A 20,416-nucleotide genomic window follows, 5' to 3' on the forward strand; every position below is an offset into this window, starting at 1 on the left:
CAGTGTGTCTCCTAACTATCTGATCACTGAAACAGGCTCTTCCCAGCTTGATTTTTTTTTCTGGTCCCATGCAAACTGACTTAACTTTAACCAAGAGTACAAGACGGCCATACCAAAGTTCATACCCTGCTGGTTAGTACATCTCCTGCGAGACAGGAGCTGTGTGGCTGAGCCTGTCAGAATGAAAAGGGCACAGCATCTGGTCTTCTTCCTTCACAGACAAGGGATGTAGGTACCAACCTGCTATGAGCAATGGGACATCGCTCCTCCGCTGACGAGGCATTTCAAAAAGTAGGAGAGCCATCCCAATCTCATGATGATTAGGTATCCCTTGACTGGGGCTTTCAGAAGACTTGGAGCCAGAACTAAAAAATCACTACGTTTTATGTTCATATGCTTGTAACAACAGAAGTCAGATACAAAACAGGATGCATCTGTGGAATAACTTTTGAAACCCCTAAAATCAGAAAAATGTATCTTCAAAGCACAGAGTATGTTTGGGGATGTTTTAAATCATTCCCTACAGTTTAGGGCCAACTGTTACACAGAAAATTGGAGATGTTTCCTAAAATTTAACTTGAAACTGCTACTGATAAAATCCCCTCAGCACTTTAAGTAGAGATTAGCAGTCTGTCTTATGAAATCTGTTTTATGAACATCAAAAATAGGGATACTGATAATTTGTTTTAAAGTAACTCCAGTTTTCTATTCTCGTCAGTGGACAGCAGAAAATAAAGAAACTGTGTACCAATTATAAAATCACATCTTAAGTTTTAAGTCTTAGGACTCTTTCTCCTTCTAAGTACTAGACTCCAAAAGCATCACTTCCTTTCCCACCACATAACAAAGCCACACTGAGTAAATTTACCAAAGCTCAGTACTCAGGCTTTTAAAATTAAAACCGCCATACAAATCAGTTAGAAGCAAATGCAATTTTAAAAGTATTCCCCCTTCTTTAATTTTGGTATATACTGCCATCTACAGGTAAAAATCCAAAAAGTTAATCCCAAGGGAAATGCAGTTATCTGAGATCCTTCTACTGGGGTCAGATCCATAAACCGAAGCATATATGCACCCCTCACGTTTGCAGGCATTTTTAGAGGGTTCTGGCCACAGCGGAAAGGTTGAAGCAAACTTATACTAAAGGTTGCCTTGGATCTATATAGATTTATACTTTTCTGACACCAAAACCAAATCGCTACTTGGGAGTTTCTCCAAACTGAATTACATCATTAAAGATAATATCATTAAATAATAACAAGAAATAATAATGAACAATCATTGTTCTTGTTATTTAGTAGTTCCTTCCTCTGAGTCACTTTACTGGTAGTTGGCAACCACAGAGAAGCATGATTTTGTGGCAAAAATTCTTCAGGAATGATCCCCCTGTGATTAGTATTTCTGATGCACACAAAACATCCATTTCTGCAGAGGCTACATAAAAGCGAGCAGAAGCAGTAGGGAGGAGATTATCAGCCAAAGAGCTTGGTACCATGAGTTCCAAGCAATCCTGCAATTATGTAATAATTCAGAAAATTTCTCAAGAGGTTATAAAAATGATGCATCTTAGCACTTGAGAGGATGTTAAGCTTTACAACAGTAAAAATGTACACTACCCAACTCCTTAACGGTCTAATTTTGATGACAACTAAAAAAATGTTAAAAAACAAACACACGTAGCAGAGAGATGTAGTGGAAGGAACCAGGACCAGCACCCTCTGAGCTTTAGGGCTGAGTATTTATTAATTAAGATGGACTAACAAATTCAAGGCCTCAGACAAAAATATTCAAAGGGTTGTGGTGAAAATGAAAGGAGTTCCAGTATCAAACAGCTGAAACGAAAGCAGGCAATTCTAGCCATATTTAAACTATCCCCTGCCTTCAGCACAGAAACTCCTACCCAGAAATTACAAATAAAGCTGAATATTTGCATGTTCCCTATGCTCTTAGAAAGGCTGTTTTAAATAGTATTCAGTTCACTACCCCAAACCAAAATAAACTAGGTAATTAGCATGGGGTAAGGAAGGTTCAAAAGGCGAGAGTCTTCTGTGGTAATACTTAAATTTAACACATTTTAGATTTATTTCACATTTTATTCATATGTATCAGTAGAATGTCTCTTTATTTTCTGTGTTAAATATGAATAACACTAAGGTTATTTTTAAAGATAGCATTGGGCTATTTCTACAGTAAATCAACTGTAGAAACATATACTTAATGGCAAAAAGAAGGCAATGGGGGAATTACTGCTTGGCCCACTTCATCCACATTTGGGATTTTTTTTAAAAGCAAGAACTGAAGTTTTATTTGCATGAGCTAATCTCTGGTAGTATTTAAAATGTTGACAATTACTTCATTAACATGAAATTAGGCTTCATGTTGTACCATTGTATACATAATTCATACTTACAGTGGCTCTTCCTTCTCAATTTTCTTCCTGCTATGAAGATCCTCTTGTTCCTTCATTTTATCTACAGCTTGTGCTTGTTTCTCAATCTCATTAAAGCTCTGGCTGCTCACTTTTTGTGCCCCCAAACCACCTTTTTTGGCACCGAGCTTGATTTATTGAAAAACAAAAAAAAAAAGCCCCAACATTATAACTGAGACAATCACTTCAACTGAGTTAACAGTTGACTTTGAAAGCAACGGCAAACACTGTACTCCGTTTGGGACCATATGCAAACAGGAATGAAAATTTGGAGGAAAGAAAATATTTTTTCATGTTTCGACCTTCTATGTGCTTCCTCTACTAATTCTTACAAATTTAATTAGTTCTGCAGTCAGCCATCACAGGGTAATGAAACTAATACAGTTTTAATTGTTTGGAAGTTGACATGTTCAAATAAATGTTACAATATATAGCACAACTTCAGTTTCTTAGTAATTATTTTACTGCATAAGAATAACATAATAAAATTTGTTGCAATGGAACCATTTGGTGCTCATTCATTTAATTCACAATTTACATTTAGAAGTGGCAAAGATTCTTCAATTAGTTCTCACTGGCCAGTGCTAGTGTATTCTCTTAAGATTAAGCATCAATTTATTCATATTTTTAATAAATGTGTACATAGGTATTTACTGATTTATGGTAGGAGAGCAATATACAAGTTTTGTATATATGTGTATGCATGATTAGCATTCGCATGTGAGAAAGCATTGTAAACTTTTTTTAGATACACACGTCAGCTGAGAGGTTCCAGTTTTGCACTTGTTCTTTTCAAATAATTGTATTTCTAGTTCATATCAGTTCATTACAGGCATAAATATTCCTTCATTCTGATTATCGAAGATTTAAAAACCACTTATTACTACAAACGTGGATACAGTGATGCTGATTCAGACAGTGGCACAGCACTCAAACTGCTGTTCTTAGTCTCCCACACATTTAATTCCTCATATGCAACACTGCAGCAATACTAATTTTCACAGTACATTTAACTTTCTAATGCTTTAAAGTCTTCATGTAAAAGTTCTAGCCTATGTACATACAGTTTTAGGCTCTGGTACTATGGTTCACAAACTGTACATGCACCTGTGAACCCAGTTATGTTCTTCTTACTGTAAGGGAACATACCTGCATAAATCATTTAGAATAAGAAACTCCTCTTGCGTATTAGGGCCCTCTAGTGGGAGCAAGAAATAACAGGTTTCAACCTAAATTACTCTTCTGCTCCAATAAATCTTCAAAATCTTTTGCTGTACAATACCCCAGGCTTAAAAGAAGTGACTCATTGTAACATATTGTCACCCTAATAGCCTAACATTAGGGCTATTTTCTTGGGACTCAAGAGCCAAACATTCAAACCCTAGCTTTTCCTAGCTAACTTGAGTGAACTTCAGCTGTCTTACTCAGCTTTCAGGTTTCCTGAACCATCATTCTGAAATACTCAACTCTCCTCATGCCTTCTTTATGGAGACCAGATGCCTAAGATCCCATGTAGAAACAAGCCTGGAAACTATCTTGAAGCAACTATCTTGAATTGAATGCAACTGCAAGTTATCTATAAATACAACCAAATACCATACTGCTGCATGGCATGAGATAAGGACTGCTCCAGAAACACGTATCTGAATGCCTCAAACTCACCTTACATTGACAGATTATGCCACGCATGCAAATTTAGACACTCAACAGTACTATTGGAACTCCCACTCTGTTTTCAGGATTTGCTACAAAAAGATCTCAAGGCCAACTAACTTAGGTGAAAGCCTGAAGAAGCCCTGTAACCCAGTATCAGCAAGTGAGAAGAAAGGTTACAGGGCATCAGTGAAGTTGCAGGGGCAATGGGGGTGAAAAGAACTGAAAAGAAGTGGGATACAGACCTTGACATCAATATATGCTTTGACATTTTTGTTTTACTCATTTTTTAAAAGATATCACCTTCTGTTCAGGTCCAGGCAGCACAAAGAAAATGACACTCAGATATACATGTGGAAGTCTAGACAGTTCAGTGAGCTACAAACATATGAACAGTCTTAGAATTCATCTGAGGTCAGAAAACAACCCACAGATCTGAAGCACTCTACTGGATAATAACAGTAACCTGCTAGACAAATTCATGTTAACAGTAATCCATTTTCAAACAGACTACTGGCTGTTTTGATATAGAATGGTTTTCAATTCCATTTTAGTTTCATCAATCATTACTGATACAAGTACTGTTTAGTGCTAATGTACATGATACATTTCCATACTGCAATCCACATATTTCCAGAGATCTATAATACAGATAAAAATATGTATTATTTAGATACACTTACCCCCTTCTTTGCTTGATTTGGCTTCTTTTTTATGAAGGTGGTGTTCTCTGCAAGGATTAAATGTACATTACTTGACATACAATTTTATTAATTCCAAACTGCAGAAGATAATTTCCACAAGATCAGCCTCAAAACAGTTTTTGGAATTTTAATGCCTTGAAGTATTGCAGTTTCTACACTAAGAGACTGAGATACTAAACTGAGTTACAGGGAATGGAGCTGTGAATATCTCCAAGAAAATGTGGGAAACTGCCTCTGATTGAGGATATGGCATCTCTTGCAAATACATAATAGGAATAAAATTACAGCTCAGCTTTCAGCTGTAGATACCTGCTAGTAAACAGAACAAGAATGCAGGATTTGCTATTCTGAATCAGTCTAGAGGTCCACCTGATCCCGTACCATTTCCAAGATGAATTGTTTCCTGGATAGAAAGGTAACGGCTATGTTTAAAACCACCAATGATACAGATAAAACATACCTGCATCATCATAAACAAAATCACAAACATTATCAGAGGTGACAACATACTTTATCACTAGATTGAACAGCTTTATTCAACTGCCTAAGTAAAGTACTGGGAGTTTGACAGTTATAGCCTTAATGCTATGTATTAAATCTTGAACCATAGAAAAGAAATTAACTTACATTCTGCTCTGCATGAAGTCTGACACAATTCATAATCTTGATATTTTTAATGAGCCCCTAATAGGACTTACTACATTCTGCAAGGCACTGTATTGTGCCTTCCTGACAGCTACCCTCAGCCAGGGTAGATCTCCCACAATCATGAGTTTTCAAAGAACTCATATTGAATGCTCATACATACAGAAAAAATGGTTTGAGCTGAAATTTAGTTGTAAATAGGCATACACAGAACAGAGATTCTTCATGTGAGATAGAATTTGTGATGTCCAAAATAAACAAGGAAAGACTTGCTTTATGAGAACGTGTGTTAAAGATACAAATGACAAATTCAGGAAGCGTATACAGTTAACTATTTTTCCTACTCTCCAGCTCTCAAAAAAACCCCAAACCCACAAAACCAAACCCAATTAAGGGAATACAAAACCAGTCATGAAGACTATACCTTCCTGAAGGACTGAGTTACACCCAGACACCACTTCTTTACTACCCCTGTGCTGCTGAGAATCAATGCTCTTTATTCTCGGGAACCTGCTCATGCAGGATGATCCTCAAAATGATAAACCACTGGTGTATTTTATTCTATTCTATTTTCCTCAACTTTTTTTTTTTCCTTACTTATAGTATGATACACTCTTCAGTGTTAAGTAAATTAAGACTCTGGACATTGAAGATACTGTATTACAAATAGAAGATACTTCCAGTTTAAATTTTTATGTTTAGTTTTCTGAGAAGGGAGTAAAAACTATGTCTAGATAGAAAGACTGACCTATGACCAAACAAGATGTGTTTGCTTAACATAAATAACAAGCCATTAATCATAGCACAATGGTCTATTCCACCTGTGTCCTTTAAATGTAGAACTTAAAGCAGTCTGATAGGAGGTGTAGAACATTAATGGCCACCTTTACTAAGTGTGATACCTGTAGCATTTAAATTCATCAGGTTGGCTAAGATAAGATAGATAAAACCAGAACAACACCGACTAAAATTAATTTCTTAGAAGGAGTGCACTGTTTAACAGAAGAAGTTGTAACACAAATTCAGATGTTTCAACTAACTCATGCGCATTGATATTAAAGTAAGAATTCCACATCTCTTCTCAGTCATACATTCTCTGTACAAATTAGTATTTAAGTACTCTATACTGGCTGCTATCTTCTGTTTACATTCATTACCTAACGCAGTTTTTGGTGATGTACTAAGGCAATCAACACTCGGTCCATGTTCTGGTCCTAAAACATAATAAATAACAAGGGTGAGAATATCAGAAGGCTCTTCAGAATGCTTAAAATACCAACAACACAACTCATGGTACTCAGGGTACTGTTTGATACATACTATGTAATGTGTTATTTCTATCACAGCTTTACCAGTTGCTAAAAGAGCAGCAGGCACCCAAAGATTTATCTGAAATCTTTTAAATTAAATTCTAATTTGGATTTCTATTAAACATTATTATTAAAGGAACATGCAGTCTCACACATTCTAACATAACCCTTCTAAGAAGTCCTTCCTCTCCAAAACTGTTGCATTACTAGCATGGTTAGGTTATTTAACTATTAAAGTAGAGTCTAAACAAAGAGATTACCAGAAAAATGCAGCTTATTGTTAACAAAGAATCAGTCATACCTTCACAGCATTCTGGAATATTTCCTGAAGTTTTCTGCTGTAGAGAAACTGGCTCTGGTTCTGATAACACCCACTCTGTATTCTTTGCCTTGAAAAAAATCAGAAAATCAAAAGTGCACACAAAATAGAGTACAGTATACAAAATAAATATGAGAACAGAGCTCAAAGACTGCCTAAGCACCACTGATTAGTTAATATTACATATATTAGTTAATATGCATTTTAATTGTGCTTTAGACATTGTACGCTGGCTCAATTTTCTTTACTCATAACAGTAACACAGTACAGGAAATCTGGATCATTTATTTACATATAATCACCAAACCTTCTCCCCAGACTAAGCTCTTATACTTCCAATTTTCTAACGTTTGATTTTTGATTGTGAGCACTCCTCCCAAGTCTTCCTGATAAGTCCTCCCACTTCCCTCAGACACATCCTCCTCACCAGGCAGGCTTGTGACCTGGTCACAACAATATCTGCTTAGTATTATCTTTTCCATCAATGTTGTGTCACTGCCAGTTCATGCTTACTCTTTCCTAAGACCTCAATCTCAAAACTTCCTGACTTCTCTCTCCCAAAACATCCATACCCAAACAATCTCTTGCCCTGAGGTACACAGTCTGCTTGTCTCTAACATCCTGCCTTTGCAGCTACCCGAAAAGTTTGCTGTGAAAATTGACTTTATCCTACCCACGCATTCTGTTAAGAGGACTTGTATTGAGTTCCTACTTCTTGTCCTCAACCTCAAAAATATTTACAACACTTTTCTGCTTTTTTTCTTTAGCTTGCATCAGTTTATGCTTTTCCCACTCAACTGCAAGCATTCTCTGAAGCTGCCTTTTGCAAACTGAAATGTTCCATCTATTTTTCTGCTATCAGGACAGACGATCTTCTGGTGATGACACTACACTAGGCTTCACAATAACTGGGGGTTTTTTTGGTCTTTGCAATGAGCATTTACGAGTTACACAGCAATCTTCCCAGTCTGTAAAATGAAAAAAACTCTTTCACTGTTTCAAAGATGCTGAAATTTATTTTTATGAGATATTCAAATATTAGCTGCAGTAGAAGTTCCTAAAATCAAATAAGTAGCAAAAAAGCTTAATTTCCTTTTAAAACGCACCATTTTTGAAACCTCACAAATACAACAAAGTTACATTTTGAAATGTTACAACTGAACAACCAACACTTAAAAAAAATTTCATTTAAATTACAGCCTTTTTTTGTTCTTAAGCATCCCGTATATACTAGACAGTCACTAAAAAGTCATGTCATTTTTACTGTGTTCTTTACTGAGGTGCAGATATGAGCAACTTGCATAGGATTTTATTACTTGCTACTAATGCACATGCACAACCACAATGTCATGATGGGGGAATTAACGTGTGTGTGAACTGGCAAAGAGTTTTCACAACAAGGTCTAATCTGATATACCCAAGCTCCTCTTTGAGTTCTTCTCTATCCCAAAATATGCATCATGATCATACTTGTGTTTTAGGTGTTCACAGACTGCAACTGTACTAGAAAGAAATTATACTAGAACACTTAATATTGTTGCAATATTTAGGAATACTAGGGGTAGTAATAATTTAATTGCTCTAAGTTTAAGATCACAGTTGTTGAAGTTGTTTTCACTGGTATTTTTCAAATATCAGACTTAAGAGAGTCTCTGAAACATTAATCTGTGAAATAAACACAGCATGTATCACCTTAAGGAGGTAGGATCAAATACATTAAAATCAACATTAGCAATAGCCTCAGAAAGTTCCTTTAACTTTTTCAGAGAGGATATTAGTATTTTGGAGGAAGGAAAAAAGCATCTGCTTAGCAAACGTTTTAAGAACTGTTAAACTTTACTGATTAAAACCAAAGCTACCACACAGTATATTTAAATCAGGGCACTCCCAAGCAAGGAATCATGAATCCAAGCGGAATTGTATGCCTACAAAACCACCATAGTTTCATTCCACATTTAGCTACTATTTGGGTCATTCTAAATTATCACGTTAGAAAGTGGTTCACATCCAGGAAGCATTCTGAGAGAATTTCTGAGACACCCACAGAAGGAAAAGCAGATAAATGTTAACTCCCTGACCTACCCTTTCTCTATAAGGTTTTCTTTCAGGGTTTAATCTTCACCATAGAGCACACAGCTAACCTAAATGTTTAGAAAGCTAACAAGAATTAAATAAAGGTAATCTATACCTTGGGAGAAACATGGGATGCAAAGAAGTCTTCCTCCTTGTTTTGAGGTGACACAGGTGGCATTCCACATCCATCTGTCCATAACTAGAATTAAAAGAGAGAGATAATTTTACAGGACAATCGCATAAATATATTTTTTTCAAATGCACTAATCTTAAACCTACTCTCTTTTTTTTTCAGGTTAAAAATGTATTGATTTTTTTTTTCCCTGGTACATAATTTTCCTTACAAATTAATACAAACTTCAATATATGACACTCCTTTTTTTTTTTATTTCATACATCTTTGATATGTTCTTTCACATTACGCATTTCCTTCCTAACAAAATGCTCAGTGTAATCTCTGCTGCAGTAATAGTCAATATCTTGTATCATGAGAGCTTTCTAATAAGTAAGTTTTTTCATATTCTCATATAAGGTATTTGTTGTGGTTTAACCCAGCTGGCAATTAAGCACCACACAGCCGCTTGCTCGCTCCCCCCTGACCCAGTGGGACGGGGGAGAGAATTGGGGAAAAAAAAGTAAGACCCATGGGTTGAGATAGAGACAGTTCAATAAGAGGAAAGAATAACAATAGTAATAATGAGAATGGTAAGAGAATATACAGAATATACAAAACAAGTGATGCACAATGCAATTGCTCACCACTCGCTGACCGATGCCCATCCCATCCCAAGCAGCAATCACTCTTCGAGCTGCGATCACTCTCCAAGCCGCGATCCCTCTCCCCCCGACTGACCAACTAACTACCCCCAAGCATGACATTATATGGTATGGAATAGCCCTTTGGTCAGTTTGGGTTAGATGTCCATCAACTTAAATGCACATGATATATTATATTTACTTGAACATGTTTTACATCTAAAGCTGTTTAAGTCAAAAGAAATATTCTCTGAAGTTAGTGATGTGAACTATATTGTCTATAACATCTGTAACATGGAATTCTTATAATCCATTAAATTTCACTCTACTTGATGTACAGATTAGAAAAAAAACCCAAGCTAATTCCCGCTCATCTGATCAACTTCACATGAATCAGTCATGGACTTTAACAAGCTGAATTAAACTATCAAAACACGCTTCCTGTGTATGCAGAAGAGCACTGTTGTCAAATTTAACACCTCAGCAAACTAATTCTACATACTTTGCTAATAACTTCTTCCTGTCAGCAACCTAACTTAAGGTTTTCATAGCACGCATGAACTGTTTCAACATTTTTAATGGAGAACAGCAAGTTCAGGACATATATAAATTGCCAGTTTTTCAAAAATTATTTTTGTAGGAAAAAAGCAAAACACACATGTACCAGTTCAAAACAAATCCCACTCAAATCACAGATATTTTGTAGTTAATTCTATTAGCACTTTTACATTTTTACATGCTGCACTTCTCAATAATAACTCAGTTCCAGAAAAGCAAAAATAAAACCACTATACAGTTCGCGGAGAAGTGCTGACATTTTTTATGCAATACCACTAATATAATTTTGGAAAACATCTGCAAAACAAAGCAGTTTTGAAGAATACCTGAAGTTTGTGCCTGGAACTCCTGTAAGTTACTGCAAATGTTACAATTAATGTTTTGGGTAACCCAGAAGTCATCCTGAAATATCAGGTTGAGCTCTATCTCAATATTCTTTTTCCAAACAAAAAAAGATAAGCTGCAAATAGTTTACACCCCAGCTTGCCTATTCACTGCAGCGTGTATCAGTACCTCCCAAAGACAGATAATCTTTTGCATTAATAATTAGAAACTTAAAATGACTGTAGAGGGAAAGAAGATAAAGGTTTTCAGAAAACTAAATGACACGGGATACACACTACTCACATCAGTACCATACTTTCTTGTTGCTTGTGTTGCAAGAGATTTAATCTTTTCCTTGTAAAGCTGAGCACCACGACTGTTATACTTTGCATTGGTATCATTTGTTGTGCATCCATGTTGATGGAAGAAAGCAGACTATGAAGCAGAAAACAGAAAATGCTATGAGAAACAGGTTTAAAACCTTACGGCATTTAACACAAAAATACACTGCAATGCAGCAAAATACTCTGCTCCCCTATCTAAATTTAAATTATTAAGACTATGTAAACCTCCAAAATAAAAAGAAAACCCCAATCTGGCAACCTCTCTATGTATAAGTAAAACAACAGAAACCCCAAATAGATTAGTGGGACATTTTAAAAGCATATAAAGTACAAGTTTCCCATCATATACAAAGAATCCTAGTTGTGAAACTAATTGTAGAAAGGAAGAGGTAATTGATTGCCAATACCTGTGCTTCAAAGGACGTTCCTGATAGTCTAAAAGGCATTGCTTGGCTTCATCTCTAGCATGCTAGAGCAAACAATGTATGTTCGATAGCATCAAAATGACTGTATAAAAATGGTCTTCCTTCAAAAGAAAAGTATATGTATGCACGTATATATGTATGTACCTATATATTTATATGCTTGTGTATTTATAGGAAAGTATCAAAGAAAAATTTTGTTCATATTTAGGATCTTAAACTAAATGCAAATCAATACACTTATATAAGAGTTCCACAATGGGAAAGGAAAAAAAAAAAAAAGTTGTTTGAAAGATGAAGACGTGGAAAAGTGGGGCATTTTTTCAGTACCAAGAACTGACTAGCAAATCATGTCATACGTTCCTGCAGTGAAGAACACGTCAGACTATTACAGTAAAACAACAAACAAGTTTCTGATAGGATCAGCAAATCTAGATAACCTAAGGTTATGACCTCATATGTTGCAATTGCAAAGCATAAATCTAGCATACAAGTACCAGACTTCATATAAAAATTAAGCAACAATGATGCAAGAGAACGATAATGTCAGTCAACTTCTGCGATTACAACAGACAGTCGTAAACATTACAGGTGCCAAAACTATTGTGCATTTTTCCAATTAAATATATACACCTATCAACTTGATATTCAGAGCTTTTTTTTTTGTAAACCCTAATTTCAATTATCGTATTTATTCCAAAAACTAAGAACCCTTCAGATGTTCTGCCAATCCAATACATAGCTACGAAGCTCAGGACTGCTGTTATCCAAGATTCAGCATCACCAGGCAGTTATAGAATACAAACGACTGATGTTAATCTGGTGGTGCTTCTAAGCAGTAGTTAGTGAAAACAGAATTTGGCATTTAATTGGAACAAAAAGGGAATTACTTTTTAATGCAATTAGAAGAAAGATGTTGATTCTACTATTTAAATGTCCGGAGAGTTTACTAAACTTGTCTTTAAAATTTCAGGTATTAATCATTCCAGGTAATCCAAAACAGGCTATTGTGAATTTGAGATATTTGAGAGGTGGGTGTGGGTATACTAGACCTCTTGGTACAATGCATGATAGGAAACAGTGACATCCAAGCAGAAAGACAAAAAGTCATAAAATTAAATAGTAAAGGTTTACTGTTACACTTGTGGTAACATACTTTCTAAGATTAACTGAAGTACTTTTCAAACTTTGCCGTCTCTTCCTTCTGACTGCCTTAAAACCTTTCGCTAAAAATGAAAATATTTTTCATGCAAAATCTCCTAACAAACGATGAGTAAATTCATTTAACAGCAGTATTAATACAGAAAGGTATAACTTAGAAAGGATAGGCAGAAGAAAAAGGGGGAAAAGACATCACTTTACTTCTCAAGGCAGCATGCAACTGCTCAGATCTGTAAGCCAGAGACAGTGACCTGCTGAATGACTAATTCAAAGAAAAAGGTTTGTTTGGAAAATGCAGAATAGGAAGCAAAATAATAGTGATCCTGAATTCATCATTCTTTGTATGGAAAAAAAAAATAGAAAAAACAGCAGAATATGAAAGTGTTAGACTTAAGGAAAGCAGATTCAAGCAAGCTCAAAATTGTTAAGAAAAATCCTACAGAAAGCAAGTTTGGATTAAGTTTCTTAAACAACATTAAGGACAAAGCACAAATGAAGAAAGATAAGGGGTAAGCATTAATGGAATTAGGAGAAAAGTAGAAATCGCTTAGGGAAGTTGCATGTTTCTTCACTGGGTGGGTCAACTTAGGTAAGCAATCTCAGCTATTGGTGGTCAATCAAGATTCTGAAAGAGCTGACAAAGGACAACATCCTCTTTCAAAATGGTGGTTGAGAACAATTGAGTTCATTTTACAAAAATACCGTGTAACAAACTTATTTGTAAGTACATAAAAAATCAAGTTGAGAGTAACAGCCAATATGAATTGGCCAAAATCAAAACACTGCTATTTCCTCTCTGACAGCATAGCATGTCATATCTTGACTGCAGCTGTACCTCAGTTGTAAGTCAGATCTTAACTTCAGTGTGACTTTTGACAGTGACATGATTTTTGGCATGATATTTTAATAAACTGCGTAAGGATATATGGTCACAGGAAAATGCCTGTAAGCTGGGTTTACAAGCTGTTGGAAAGACATTGTTCAGCAGCTGTCAATGTTTCACTGCTGAATTAGATAGGTATGGACAAAGAATCTGATCTGTCCTTTTCAGTGAGTTTTATTAATAATTTCTGAGAAAAAATAAAACGTGCAGATTATACCAAGATAGAAAAGTTGCAAGAAGTAAGGAGGATGAAATCAGCAGTCAAAGGAACTCTTACAAACAAGAGGGGGAAAAAAAATAAAAGAAGATAAATGAACAGGAAAAATAGAAATATCCCAAGAATTTTAGCAATAAGGACAAACAATAGATTCCAAACCTAACAAGATTCAATGTGTAAAACAAATACTCAGAAGTACATACAGCATTTGCATTTCCTCCAACTTGCATGCATCTCAGCTGAAACCAAGACCAATTGGAATCCAGTTCTGTAGATCTAAATAGAAGGAAACATTTTTAATGTTATCTCCAAACCCGTTTAACAGCTATCATTTTTTTTTTGTAAAGTGTTTCTCTTCCCCACTTTTTTTTTTAAAGTGAAAAACATGTATTGGTTAAAAAAAATGTGCAACAATACACAATGTGCAAGACAAATTAATAAAGTCATGTAGAACTGCCACAGTTTTTCAAACTGTAAAAGTTTGGAAAAAATGCACCCTCTGGCTGACAGGTTTTCCCTTTTAAAAAGCACCAATGAGATACATTTTCAGGAATCGCATTTGAACTCTGTCAACAGCAGATGACAAACACATGTAATGGACAAAGTGACAATTTGAATGTCATATGGAAACAAAAATTTGAGGCCCAGTGAGTAGGAGGAGAATTAATGCTGTGATCATTAGGAATGGACTCGAGAGGCCTCTTGTAGTGCTCTTGTATACAGCAAAAAGGCAGCAGAGGAGGAGTATGGATTTTAGTTCAAGCAGAACCTTCCATTTCAAATGCGTAATTATTTATTAGGCCAAAAAGGCCCACAGGCCATCAGTTAGGATACTCACCAGAAATGTGACACGCTCAGGGTGCTGATTTACTGCACCAACCGATTGACTGAGCTAAGCCATTGCCAAAGAGGGTAGCCCTTTACACTACCCCAGCACTAGCACTCAGGTGGCACCATAACGAACTACTGCAGGAAGCAAAGCTGGCAAAACGTGACTTAGCTCCCTGAACTGGCTTGCTAGGGGCTCAGATTATGAGCAATACGCTATAACACTGTCAAAGATGATAAACTAATATTTGCCTCGGTCTTGATTTGGAGGAGTGATAACAACACTTCAACGTGCTTACTCTGTTCTTCATTTTCACCATCTTCAGTGTAGAAACAAATCTGCCAACAAATGTGCACTCATAACACAACAAGCAGGTAATGGGAATGGGTGCATGGTACAAATTCTACTGAACCCTACCTATTTACCTAATTCCCAAGCAGCTATCAGATACCTTAAAGCCAATACAAATATTAAAACGGTCTGAATCAGTAGTTGAGAGAAGAATGGGTTTTCCTCTCTGAGCAGGTATCTGAACAAACAAAACCAGTAAAAGATGCAATTTTTATTATAAAGATACTCAAACTACTTACCGAATGAAACTCAAATGAACACCAAGTGATCGATGGGTCCCCGAACAATCAATACAGAGAAAAACTCCGTATGTTATGCTTGCCCAGCTAGGGTTCTTCGCTCCGCAGTCAAAACATACCTTAAAGAAAATAAAGATCAGTAACAGGACTTGAGCATAACGACATCTTATAGTTGTATTATAAGTCACGCTAACACTCTTGCATCAATCAAACTTAATTAACTTATTGTCACAGCATCTGTTGACATGACAACTTCATATTATCCTAATTTTATAAATATAAAGAGGAGTTACACAATCTGCCCATGCTTGTGTGTCTTTGCCCTAACTAGACAGGACTACACGCCTTCCTGGTTTCTGACTATAACCAGCGAACACATGGACCACAGGTTGAGAAACCGTGGGTCAGAGAACCCACATCAGTCCAGTTCAAACACACATTTAACACAGTACCTCCAGCAATACTGAAATACAAAAACATTTAAGACATAATTCCCCAAGGGCAGGCTCTCTTCATGATGTACCACTGAGTCTACTCTTCCCTCAGAATGTACATGCAACTGCAGTTATCAGCAGCGCTAATGACGTCATTATCTACTTTCCTGTATAGAACCCTTGACCCTTAGAGCAAGGCTCTGAAATACCAGCTGTGTGAAGAAAGCCTCCACGCTGTGTACTGCCTAGCTGAGCACTCTCTGCTAGACGTGACTATTTGTATGATGTACCATAACTGTCCATAATACGGACAGGTAAAAAAAACAAATATGCCTGCAATTACTGCATAGACAAACCCAAGAATTTCTTATGCCCTGCCACCACATTAGACTCTTAACATTCAGCCAAAACTACAGGAGGTATCTGTGTCTACAGCTCATATACTTTGCAGGTCTGCAGACCACAACCTTCAAGTAGTCCTGTTTCAGTTATTCTGAATTTTGTACTTCCTTGGCCAAGGAAAGCAAGAGCAAAAAATTTAATTTTATCTGATATGAAGCAATTTTCCAATGCAAGGAAGAACACAAATTTAAACAGAAACAGCTGTTCCTAGCTCATGTCATGTGTACACATCATTATCTGATCAATGCTTTTTCCGTGGTATTTATAAAGGCTGCAAAGAAGTACTTCTACACTGAAAGCGTCCATCTATAGGTATAGTCAGTAGCATCTACTAAGAAATAACTCCACGGAGAGACAAGCTTTCACGCACAAATCAACAGAGTTCCAATCTGCAACTTTATCCTTTAACATCCTCCTATAAATATAATGCATCCTCAGATAGCAAGGGAAGTTCTAGCTATAAGCAGAAAGAAAAAAAAAGAGTTTATTTCAAGTCAGCTGGGGACATACGGAACACCCTACAAGCAGGCCACAATGCTTCCAGCACCAATTTGTCAGGGTGAAAAAAAAAAGGTTAAGAAGTCTCATTGCTAGGAACTCCACTCATACAACTAGATAGGGATTTTTGTCTCTATTTTATTGTACCTATCCAGTCAAACAAGCCCTGAGTTTGTGCTCAGGTCAGCTCACCTATCATTCACCCAAATTAATTTCAAGTACACGCCCAGAAGCAGTTTGAGGCTAAACTCCTCGTTTTAGTGTGCGTCTATTTATGCTTGTACAGTCCAAGTTTATCAGGCACAAGCAAAGTTCACCAGCAGATCCAGCATTAGCTCTTCTGACATATGAACATTTTCAGTCCGAGCTTCACTTTGGCTTATATCCAGTAACACAAATAGAGAGCATGGAGATCACAGTTTCTGTGTGTGCAAGCCCCCTTTTTCTCTCTGAACAGAAACTTAACATTTATTAATGTTAAGTCATTTATGTATCCCACTATTGTACATGGAAATGGGGTACTTCACTGACATATAGCAGAGAGAAGAAATAAGACAAAAGCTATACAGAGTAAGTGACAAAAGGAGGGGTTAGAGGGAGGCCCTGAAATGAGTGCAAATGGGAGAATGATATACAGGGAGTTAGGGAAAAAGAAGAATGAATAACTCTTCATGTATGCCATACTCTAAGGAAACACAGAGCCTTAGTAGTCAGAACTTTTTTTTTTTTTCCTCTAAAGACCCTCCTCTCCTCCTGGGTACAATTATAAGCACTTCTTAATTTCAACACCTTAAAAGTCAATTGCATCACCTTGGGAGCTAGCTGCCACAAAGTAGCATAGCTCAGTATCTTCACTCGTGCAGGACTATCAACTATTTATCAGACACCTGTGAAAATTATTCATGTGCATAAAAGCTGTAGCTTTTAGGACTGTGATGCAAGTAGGAACACCTAATTTTCTCGTGACAGTAATAAGAACTGCCATTTCCATCATGTTATGTAATAGAAATAGAAGCACGTTTCATTAACATGTAGACTCATTTTGCTTCGTTTTCTCAATCTTCCAAGTTCTTCCCATCACATAAATTTCAACAAGGATTGGGGGGGAAAAAAAAAAAAAACAAACCAACTTGAGAGCCACCCTATGAAATCATTTTCATATCAAGAACAGATAAAGTGTATTTTCTATACTGATTTAGGCACAACGAAGATATCAAAATCATTATAAAAATCAATCTGAAGGATATGCTTAAATGATCTCCTGCTTTTAAAATACGCTTGCATCCTTTTTGCTTATTTTGTGTTAAAGCATTTCAGAACAGCCTAGATTCAGTAGCAGTCACTCTGGACAAAAAAAAGAGCAAAAGCACTGAGACGTTTGTACCAGAGCAAACACAAAGACTCAGGTATAATCCACATCAAGCAGTCATTAAATCATACAACATCCATCTTGCGCAAGATACCTATGTTAATAAATAAATACTTATCATACAATGTTATTGGATATGGAAATGTAGTAATATATAGCTTATAGAAATGTTAGGTTTGGCACTCAGAAGTGGCGAGCAGGTTCAGCAAGTTTATCCCTGCGGTCACGGTTACACAGACACTTTCAGCCTCCCATGCAGCAGGGCTACTGCCACAGGGTAGCAGCTCCACATCTCCCTGTGCTTGCCATTCCCATGTGGCAGGCTACCATGCAGCTGCATCAACACTAGAGCAGCTAAAACTCAGGAGGTAGTTTCACATTCAGTCAAAGCGGATCCAAACCCTAGCAGCTACTGTCTTAGTTACCAGCCACTGTATTCAGGTATGATTTCCTTCTTCTTTTCTTGCATCAGCAATAATCATTGCACTTGTTGATCCCACTGGAAACCAGTGCTGTGCTGCTTTGACTCAGAGCAAAGGTAGGTCCAACTCACATCACAGCCACATGACCAGTAATGCCGATATAAGGGAGGGAACAGGAGTGTTTGCCACAGGAACAAGACAGGACTGCCCATTTTGGAAGCGTCACGGTCTCAAAATGACTGACATGAGACATGATATACTGTACTCTACTCTGGGGCAAAAACCATCCCACCCTCCAACACACGTCACACCCACAACACGCACCGTAATAGCAAAACCGAATGACTGATCAACCACCACCTCAACATGCATACTTACTTTTCAGCCAGTTCAGACCCTTGATCTGAGTCTCCAAGCAGAGACATGAATACTATCATCAATGAAAGGAAAGAAAGAACCAGAGAGAAGGGAATGAAAAACCAGCACTGTCAGGGAAACAGATTTATGCCAGATTAAAAGAGACTGTACAGCACAGCCTCAGGGTGCAAGTCTTCAAAACAGGTGAGCTTTACAGCCACCTTAAGCCAACAATACCAGGTAGCTTAGGGACTATGAGCATTTTTATCTGTACAAAATTACATCCTATGTAATAATTGTAATGCATTTGTAAAGCATATTGCTAAGCTTTTAATACAGAACCTTTCCAATATTTGCATTTCTTTCCCATGCCTGTCTGTCCCAACAGAAAAGCCCTACAAATAAAAGGGGCAGACCGCATAAGAAAAACACAAGAGAAGAGAAACAAAACAAGATGTAATCAAACACCAGAGGATACACTGATGACAGCAACAATGTTTACTTAAGCCTGGTTGGATACATGGGCAATGGGAGAGTCCACAGCCCTAAGCTGTTGGTGTTTCCCACTCTCCTTCTTCTCCCTCTTTACAGGTCAGCAAGACCAGGGTTGACTGCGGTGTTAATGAGCTCTCTGCACCTGAGCTACTTTCAAACTGACCTAGTGTGAATGGCACCAACATTGCTCTGTCAACATTGGCACTAAACTTCTGTATAGCACCTGATGTGACGGCAAGCAGAGACAGACACGCTTGAGCAACCACAGGTACCACCACCGCCTCACTGGGTCTAGCACGGTAATGACGACTTCAGAACTGTTCGAGGCTCAGAACATCCTCAGGTTTTCCACCCTCACCAGCTATGGGCAGTACCTTCTGATTCTCTCATGATCCCAATACAGAAAAAGCATCACAACAGCATTACAGAACTACTCTATCTCTTAGACACAGCACCAGTGAATTTCAGGGACCTGTAAAATTTCTTCTCTCTGACTCTCCCTGTTGGGACTAGGACCTTCCCTTGATGAACTTTTTACCCCGTTGCAAAGGCAAGTTTTAGAAACTAGCTGGCAAGTGTTCATCTTTGAGCTATGCTTTCTGAGAAACCAGACACGTGTCTGCTGCCCGTACAGTATGAATTACTTGCGTTCAAAGCACGGAAGTCAGTTCTGGACCAAAGACAGACCTCCAGGCTCGTGTTCCCAGGAAACAAAACCACGGTGATTCTTCATAATTGTTTCCCAGGGTGTTTCTCAGATATATTCACAGTGTATAGCATAACGCCGACACAATGGAGCAGACGGCGCTCAAAAGCAGCAGAGGAGCACGTAGCTGCTGAAGGGTAGTTCTGTTGCCCAACGCTTCTGCCATGTCACCTTGCAGCCTGAGGCACCTTTCCCGGTTCGCAGCTAGCCACCGCACACCTTTGTACGCAATGGATACCAAAGAAAACCAACAGGGCTTTAAAACACTAAAAAATTAAAGTCGCCACTGGATGAGTCAGAAGCAATGAGAAAACATTCAACTGCTCTTCGCCACAGAAGTGGTTGTGCCACAACGGGCTTTGCTTCTTTGATCAAGAAAAAAAAAGAAATCCAAAACAAACAAACAAAAAAAACCCCACCAAGCAAAAAAATCAAACCGCATCCAATGCTCTACGCTGTCACCGGTTTTGAACTTGCTTTTTATTTTTAGGTGAGCTGAGCTGAGCTGACCCTGCTC

At 37.3% G+C, this 20,416-nt stretch overlaps 1 protein-coding gene across 1 annotated transcript in view; it reads right to left on the reverse strand.

Annotated features, from left to right (window-relative positions):
• Positions 1-20,416, reverse strand: part of ARFGAP3 (ADP ribosylation factor GTPase activating protein 3) — a 36,453-nt gene that overhangs the window by 14,209 nt on the left and 1,828 nt on the right. The window contains exons 2-9 of the mRNA XM_009648765.2: positions 15,217-15,335; positions 14,001-14,073; positions 11,074-11,205; positions 9,248-9,331; positions 7,042-7,129; positions 6,588-6,644; positions 4,765-4,811; positions 2,411-2,556 (exon numbers count right to left, since the gene is read on the reverse strand). Of these exons, the coding sequence (XP_009647060.1) occupies positions 2,411-2,556; positions 4,765-4,811; positions 6,588-6,644; positions 7,042-7,129; positions 9,248-9,331; positions 11,074-11,205; positions 14,001-14,027 (581 nt within the window). The 5' untranslated portion in view covers positions 14,028-14,073; positions 15,217-15,335. The remainder of the gene's footprint in view (positions 1-2,410; positions 2,557-4,764; positions 4,812-6,587; positions 6,645-7,041; positions 7,130-9,247; positions 9,332-11,073; positions 11,206-14,000; positions 14,074-15,216; positions 15,336-20,416) is intronic.

The sequence above is a fragment of the Egretta garzetta genome, unplaced genomic scaffold (assembly GCF_000687185.1).
Source record: "Egretta garzetta isolate BGI_Z169 unplaced genomic scaffold, ASM68718v1 scaffold81, whole genome shotgun sequence".
Classification (NCBI taxonomy): Eukaryota; Metazoa; Chordata; class Aves; order Pelecaniformes; family Ardeidae; genus Egretta; species Egretta garzetta.